Genomic DNA, 8219 nt, shown 5'->3' on the forward strand with positions numbered 1-8219 from the left:
TTAAACAGAAATCTCCAGCTTCAGAAAAGGTATGTTTGCTTCTGTGCACCTGATACTTGGTTGCACCTCCTTTTGCATGAATTGTTGCATCATCCTGTGGCGCTGCTCATGGGTAAAGTTGCTGTGATGGCAGCCTTCAGGTATTTGCACTGCATTGTTGGTCTGGTGTCTCATGTTCCTCCCGACAACACCCCACAGATCCTCTACGAGGTTCAGGTGTGAGTTGGCTGGCCAACCAAGCAAGGTTACACCACTCAACCAGGGTTGGGGGCGTGGAGGATAGGGGTGGGGTGGGGGTGGGGTTGCAGGAGGGGGGGTGGTGCTTGGGGGGATGGATAGTGGGTGGTGTGTTGGCCTGTACATAACATTGTGCTGTGATTATATGCATGTGCATGAATGAGTGAAAAGATCATTTCCCCACTGAGGGATGAATAAAGTAAATTACCATGCTTCCTTGCTGGTTTAGGAGTTGATTGCTGCATGTGCTGCTGTGAGACGTGCTCTTTTTTATGTGTTAATGTGCCTTTTATGTTTTCTTAAATTCTTTTGTAATGCTTTAGGTTTTGTCCTGTGGCTTCCCTCCTGCTCACATAGTGGTGGCAAGATGATGCCTCATGAGGCTTGGAACCATTTCAGGCAACTGGTTTGAGAAAAGGTTCATTTCTTGAAGCTTCATGTGCACAAGAAACCACCTGCTGGCTTTGGATAAAAATACAGGCAGCTGTGTCTTCATGTGTGATTCATAGTTTTTGGCTCTTGGAAATGACTGTGTACTACAAAAAAATGTATAACCAAATAATTCATCGACAAAGTGCATAATAAAATGTATGTATGTATGTGTACACGTACATGCATATATATTTTATCAGTATTAGTGAGGACCAATATATGTAGAGACCTGAAAAAATGTGTTTTTCATAATAGGACCTGTATGAGCCTATACCAACAGAGAAAAGTAACAAGCAGATGGACACTTGGACACATGAACCCCTGACTGACGCAAAAAAAGAAATGACAACGATATCATCAAAGGTTCAATTTATTAAGTCAATGTCAAATTAGTAACAAAACCATAAGTAAACAATGGTCAGACCAACCGTGTATAAATATTCCAGGGCTCCACACATTGATGTAACAGTGCGTTAAATCAAGTATTTATAGCTGATGTATTAAGAGATTAAATGACATGTTGGCAATTTGACAAAAAAAACATTGTTTAAATTAAAAAATGACACCTGGTTTTGGCTTTAAGATGCAACAACAGTCACTGTTCTAGTTACTTTAAATATGTGAGCAGCAGCAGCAAAATGACAAAAACATGACTTCATAACAGAGATAGAAAAATGTCTAAATAAAAAAAACATTCAGCAGCTCTTTTTAGGAAGGGTTAGTGGAAGTAACAAAGAAAATATGTTACCACAGGTTTCATCAACCAACAACACGGGAAGCAATACTGACTAATAAACAGGTAAACAAGGTGAATGTTCCCACTTTCTGTCCAGAACCCACACCTTTATCATTCTGGACCGCTTGTCACTGTTTCGGGGGGGGGGGGGGGTACTAATAGGTCATGACTGTTCAGACCCAGAACCATCATCCGACCAGGATGATACGTTCAGAGGGGGATGCTCTGATGACAACATGACCAGACTCACATGTGGTCTAGACTCTAGAGTGTGTGAACACTAACCTGTCTCTGAATGGAAGCACCATCTACTCAAACAACACCAGCCCAAACAACAACAGATCAACAGCACAATGTAAGGTAAATGTTAACTGGTTATGTCACGGTTTGGTCCCACGACAGGAAACACTCTCATAAAATCTAGATATATATTCAGCTATTTTTGTGGTTGTGTCAAACCATTGTCATTCTGTTCCTGTGACATGTGTGTTCATTCATCATAAACAGATTCAAAGAAGTGAGATCTGATCACAAAAGTTGTCTGGAATCATGGAAACTACAGTAATCCCTCGCGCATCCGCGCATCAACGTGCGTGACTTCACCTCATCGCAGAATATTAGTAGGTAGTCACGTGATTCTGTACGCGCATTCTATTGGCTGACAGCATCCGGAAGTGCGCTACGTTCAGTGAGTCTCGGACTTACGTGAGACATAGACGTGCTTTAAACCGTCGATAAGGATGTGGGAAAAGTTAATACAGATAGAAAGTGGTTTAATATCAGTATGGGGAGGGTCATAAACATTTAAATTACCGTAAATAATAAAATAATTCGTCACTCCATCGCAGAATTCATTATTCGCATGTGGTTCCTGGAATGCATTAACTGTAACGAGCGGTTAATGCGTTACAAATAAAAGTAAAGCTTTGACAGAACGTGGCTTCATGTTTTCCATGATATTTTCTGTCTGCTGAGGAAAGCACACCGTAACTACAGTGGTCACGTGACGCTGACCACAGGTTCAAGCACATCACCGCCATACTTTCCATGTTCCTCCACCATGTTGGGATTACGGGGTAGAGAAAACAGGATTCTAAACGTCTCTTTCATGGATGCCATAAAACCTTAAAGAAGACTTTCGCTAGATAAACACAAACTGCTGAATTACACCTTTATTGTGCCGCCAACATGCATGTTCAACAATTCAACATCTCAACCATCTGCAGAGGCTTTTTTTTTTACTGCCTCCTACCAATCCTTCCCTCTAAACCTTTAGTTCAAGAACATTGTCCTGACTCTTAACTGTACGGAGTACCTGCTTGAGGTATGTGTGTAAATATTATCTCCAACTAAGGTAGTTTCATGTTTTAAGTGGAGCAAGTATTCTAAGTAAGGGTTTATTTCTCCTGTTTCTAGCATCGCCTGCTGCTGTAGATGAGCTGCAACTATTTAGATTACACAAAGTAACCCTGGGTGCAACTGATTTGTCTACCAATTAAGACCTCAAACTCACTTTGACCTTCAGTGCCACTTAATTTCCTTTGTGCTTTTTAATGTCCTTATCCTGCCGTTGACTGGGCCTTTTTAAATGTGTGTGTAACTTGCTCCAGGAGCTGATTGATTCCACCTTCAAAGCCCAGAGCAGGATGGCCTCATGAGGACTTCCTCCAGGCTGGATCATAACTTAACAACCTGTTATAAATTAAATTCTAGAATCTACATAACATAGCACCAATAGGTTTGAATGAAACAAGACGTCTACGTATCACGATGGCCTGTATTTGAAACTCAGAGGACTTGAGGGCTTGATAATGAGCACCTACTTAGTTTTGGGTCTAATAACACACAAGACTCCGGGATTTAAGAGTACTGGTGGTACTGGGAGATGCAGGTTAGTCAAGACGAACAGAAATGTGTTTTTTTTTCCCCCCTGGAACTGATTTTCCATGAATGAAAACAAGTTTTAGATTTCCACCCTTTCTTACCCAAACATTCAGGTGGAATAAACACATACACAGGTTAGGATGAACCAAAACATTAAGGATTGGGAGTCCATGACGGTGATGATCACAGTCCAGTCACCTGGGACAGACGGGGTTTAGGTTTTTTGGGGGGTTCTAGGTCAACACCCTGACGTTTCCCTTACTTTCGTTTGCTCTTGGTGTCAGTGGTCTGGAAGACACTGGAGGCAGACATGAGGTTCTCTATGTACTGACCCAAAACCTGGTTCTCCGACTTGAGCTTCAGGTTCTCCTCCTTTACAGCGTCCACTCTGGCAGACAGATCTGAGCACACACACCAGAATTGATCGACAGGTAGAGTATGACGAAGACATACAAGAATATTTTACCATAAAGCCATAAAAAAAAACCCCCACACAATTCATTTTGGACAGCTTTCTGAATGACATTTTTTTATGTAGACATGTTCTCCATATTATTTCAATTTCTGCACTATTAAGGAAAACATTTAAAATGCCTTTTCCTACTTTTACAGCAAGTTCGAAGAAAAACTGCTCACAAAAATTAAAGGAACACTTTAAAGAAACACATTAGATACATCAAATCTCAATATAAAGTTGGATATCTCTACAAATAACGACAGGGCAATGTCTTAGGAACAAAAGGATGCCAAGTCTTTTAATGGAAATTTAGTAGTTTTCAGCCTACAGAGGGCTTATTTGTGTAGACACCCTAAAATCAGAGTGAAATGAAGATGTGCCAGGCTAGTCCATATTTTCAAAAACTCAATTTTTGTAACTCAAAATGCTTTTCAGTATCTTGTGTGGCCCCCACGAGCTTGTGTGCATGCTTGACAACGTTGCGGCATGCTCCTAATGAGACTACGGATGGTGTCTTGTGGAATTTCTTCCCAGATCTGTGTGAGGGCATCCCTGAGCTGTTGTACAGTCTGAGGAGCAACCTGGCAGCGCCTAATGGACTTAAACATAATGTCCCACAGATGTTCTATTGGGTTTAAGTCAGGGGATCGTGAAGGCCATTCAATTGTTTCAATTCCTTCATCCTCCAGGTACTGCCTGCATACTCTTGCCACATGAGGCCGGGCATTGCTGTGCATTAGGAGGAAACCAGGACCTACTGCACCAGCGTAGGGTCTGACAATGGGTTCAAGGATTTCATCTCGATACCTTATGGCAGTCAGAGCACCATGTCCTAGGCAGTAGAGGTCTGTGCGTCCCTCCATGGATACGCCTCCCCAGACCATCACTGACCCATCACCAAACCTGTTGTGTTGAACGACGTTGCAGGCAGCATAACGTTCCCCTTGTCTTCTCCAGACTCTTTCACGTCCATCACAGGTGCTCAGGGTGAACCTGCTCTCGTCTGTGAAAAGTACAGGGCGCCAGTGGCGGACTTGCCAATTCTGGTGTTCTTGAGCAAATGCCAGTCGAGCTCCATGGTGCTGGGCAGTGAGCACAGGGCCCACTACAGGACGTCGGGCCCTCAGGCCACCTTCATGAAGTCTGTTCCTGATTGTTTGGGTAGAGACATTCACACCAGTGGCCCTCTGGAGGTCATTCTGTAGGGCACGAGCAGTGCTCAGCCTGTTCCGCCTTGCACAAAGGAGCAGGTATCGGTCCTGCTGATGGGTTGAGGACCTTCCACGACCCTGTCCAGCTCTCCGAGAATAACCACCAGTCTCCTGAAATCTCCACCATGTTCTGGAGATTGTGCTGGGAGACACATTAAACCTTCTTGCTGCAGCACGTGTGGATGTGCCATCCTGGAGAAGTTGTACAATCTGTGCAACTTCTGTGGGGTTGAGGAATCGCCTCATACTACCAGTAGAGATGATTACTCAAGCCAAAACCAGCATGAGTGGAAAACCAGCCAAAAAAGATCAAGAGGGAGAAACTTGAGATGACCTCCACATGTGAAACCGGTCCTGTTTCGAGGGTTTTCTAATTGTTGCCACTGTAGTGCACCTGTTGTTAATCCATGAACACCAATACAGCTGAAAGTGATTAACAATGCCCTCAGCTGCTGAACCAACCACAAAATTACCAGATAGATGGATAGATAATACTTTAATAATCCCCAAGGAAATTCAGGACCAAATTCAAGATCAGACAGATTTAGTTGATTTCATGCCAGGCCGGATTAAAAAAGTGTTCCTTTAATTTTTGTGAGCAGTGTAAATGTGTCCGGCAATCAGTAAGCGAAACACTAGATCATTTTTAGAGCATTTTGTGGAGTGAACAAAACGTTCTTTTGTACAACTGTGACAGTTATGTGAATGACGCACTGATGCTCTTCGTGGTCAGACACGCCCCTTTATGTTTGATTACTGTGTTTTGTTATCATTAGGTTTCTCAGTTAACTTGACTAATAACACCAAACAGCAAAATATTCAGAGTTCAGCGTTAGCATCAGTTAATGCTTCCAGGCAGCAACTTAACCTGGCAAACATTAGTTCCTACATCATTTAGTTCCTACATGAGGACAACCCCATCAGTAATTTCAAAAATATGAAATAACACGCAGGTTGTGTTTGAGTTTTCTATATTCTACATTGCTGGGTCTAACTTTCAAACAGACCTTACTTGTCTTCAGTCTCAATGTTAGTGAACGTCGAGAGTGAAGCATAAATGACCATAAATATTCCACATTGTGGGTTTGTTTCCTGTGCAGAATTTCAAAGAGATGTAGATAAGTTAAAAAAAAAAAAGGACGCGCCAACAGAGCAAACTCTGAAATCAGAGCAAACTCTTCACTTGGTCTGATATTTGCTGAGTCATTTTAACATGACGTGTGAAATCTCTATCTATGGTGTGTTAATGTGTCCCTGCTTGGCAGGGGTTGAAGCAGAAATGGGAACTGCAGTACACTTTGCATATGGCGGTGTGCGGTTGTTCGTAAGTCTGATGTTCGTATCTTGAGGACTTCCTGTAGTGCACGTACAGTAAAAGTAACAAGATTGTGCTCCTTGTACCCTATCCAAAAGGTATTAAATCAAATCAACTGGACTGAATGAAAAGCTTCACAGACTTCTTGTACCTTCCAAAGTATGCTGAAGCTCTAACACTTGGTTAATGAGTCTGGTCTTCTCCTCCAGCTCAGCCTGGTTTTCCATGTCACCTGCAGTCATGGAAGGAACAGTCAGACAGAATGTCCTCACTGAGAGGCCGGGGAACTCACAGAAAGTTTGTGGGTGGAGTCTCACCATCATCTGAGCTCATGGTGAAATACTCGTCTTCCTTTTTGGAATGCAGGGCTGCAGTTCTGAGGCACCCTGCAACACATGTGATATACAACATTTAATGAGCACTGTACAACTATTACAAATGTTTATGAGGTTTGGTGGTAAATTCAGTAATCATCAACCGCTTTTAATGCCAAAATCACAAAAACATCAACATGTCTTAAACAAGACAGTCAGAGACTACAACATCCCCCAAAGCGTAGGTCAGGGTAGCCTGAAAGTAGTACCTGACAAGTGCATAGACCAATGCATATGGTTCTCAGTGTGAGTAAGACCATAGATCAAGACTATAGCTAGTGCATAGGTAGATCATAGCACTAGCTTTTATCTATGGTCTCACTCACACTGGCTTTCTATCTTATCTGGTTCCTGAGAGTACAAAAGTTGACATTTGACCTTGACCAAGTTTTGTCAAGTTCATCATCTCCTTTTTATCCCCTTTGCCGCCTGAGTAACGTGCTTTTTGTTTCATCTTTCTGTCTGCAGACAGAAGATATTTGGTGGACATACGAACGACGGACGAACACACGAACACTGATAATAACAATGCATCATGGCTTTGAAGCGGGATGCAAACATGATGACTAATGACGGTGAGAACTGCGCTACACACGTTTGAAGGTGCAGCGAAGCCTCGTCACGAACCGGATTCTACTCGATGTAAACGTCACTAGAATGACGCAGCGGATGTTTTTAGCTGTGTCATTCAGACCAACACCGGAGCCGCAGCAACCCGCCCGGAGCCAGCCTGATGCTAAGTAGCTAACGTGCTAGCAGGCGTTAGCATCTTATTAGCCTCCTGCCACGTGGATAAACGGTCAGGTGACCGTGGGATACACACCTTACAATCAATGAAACCGTTACTTCTGTGCTGAAGGGCAGAGTTTCGATGTGAGCTCTAAAGGTTTTGGGTAAATCCCCGTTAGTTCCGTTCAGAGGGTCCGGACAGCTAACATCCGGGAAACCGGAAGCTACAGCGTCCCGGAGGCGACAATCTGAACCACAGACCGGAAACGGAAACGGTCGATGGACTCCATTTTTGTAGTTTTTTCAACGAGAGGATATAAACCTACTCCAGTTGTGTGATTATCTCTTTTTACCTGAAAATAAGACAAATTAAAGTATTTTTCAGTGTGTTAGTCTCCCGTCTACTTTTAGTCTGTCCTCATCTAGCTTCCACAAACCGTTAAATGGCTGTAAATCATTTTTTTTGTATTGACTATCACATTTCAGATGTTATACCTGTCAACCCAAGTTGTAATCTACCCTTATATATCTGTACATAATCTTACACAGTATCTGTATACAATCTTACACGGTATTTGTAGCACGTGCGCAAGATTTTTAAAAAACATGGCACACGGAACATTAGAAATTTACTCTTCTTCCAATTCCAAAGCATTATCAACTTTGCATTGCTGAATCACGGAATTCGTGTAGATTGGAGCCAGACAAGGCGGTACGGTGGCCCAGTGGGTAGCGCTGTCGCCGCACAGCAAGGCGGCTCTGAGTTGTAGTCCAGCTCTATGCGGAGTTTGCATGATCTCCCCATATCTGCATGGGTTCTCTCCTGGTTCTCCGGCTTCCTCCC

General features: G+C 43.0%; 1 protein-coding gene across 1 annotated transcript; it reads right to left on the reverse strand.

Moving 5' to 3' along the window:
- Nucleotides 1-1023: 1023 nt before the first annotated feature.
- On the reverse strand, nt 1024-7610 carry LOC137602460 (short coiled-coil protein B-like). Its single transcript, XM_068325201.1, has 4 exons — nt 7470-7610; nt 6590-6658; nt 6424-6504; nt 1024-3690 (listed from the first exon to the last, which is right to left on the reverse strand). The coding sequence occupies exons 2-4, from the start codon at nt 6603-6605 to the stop codon at nt 3548-3550; spliced, it is 240 nt and encodes a 79-aa protein (XP_068181302.1). The 5' UTR covers nt 6606-6658; nt 7470-7610; the 3' UTR covers nt 1024-3547.
- Nucleotides 7611-8219: the final 609 nt, after the last annotated feature.

The sequence above is a fragment of the Antennarius striatus genome, chromosome 10, assembly GCF_040054535.1.
Source record: "Antennarius striatus isolate MH-2024 chromosome 10, ASM4005453v1, whole genome shotgun sequence".
NCBI classification, from domain to species: domain Eukaryota; kingdom Metazoa; phylum Chordata; class Actinopteri; order Lophiiformes; family Antennariidae; genus Antennarius; species Antennarius striatus.

Bases quoted from the DNA above. Each gene is read 5' to 3' on its own strand.
- LOC137602460 (XM_068325201.1), bottom strand. The intron at 3,691-6,423 runs GTACAAGAAGTC...GTGTGTGCTCAG, and splicing joins GCTTCAGCATACTTTGGAAG to ATCTGTCTGCCAGAGTGGAC.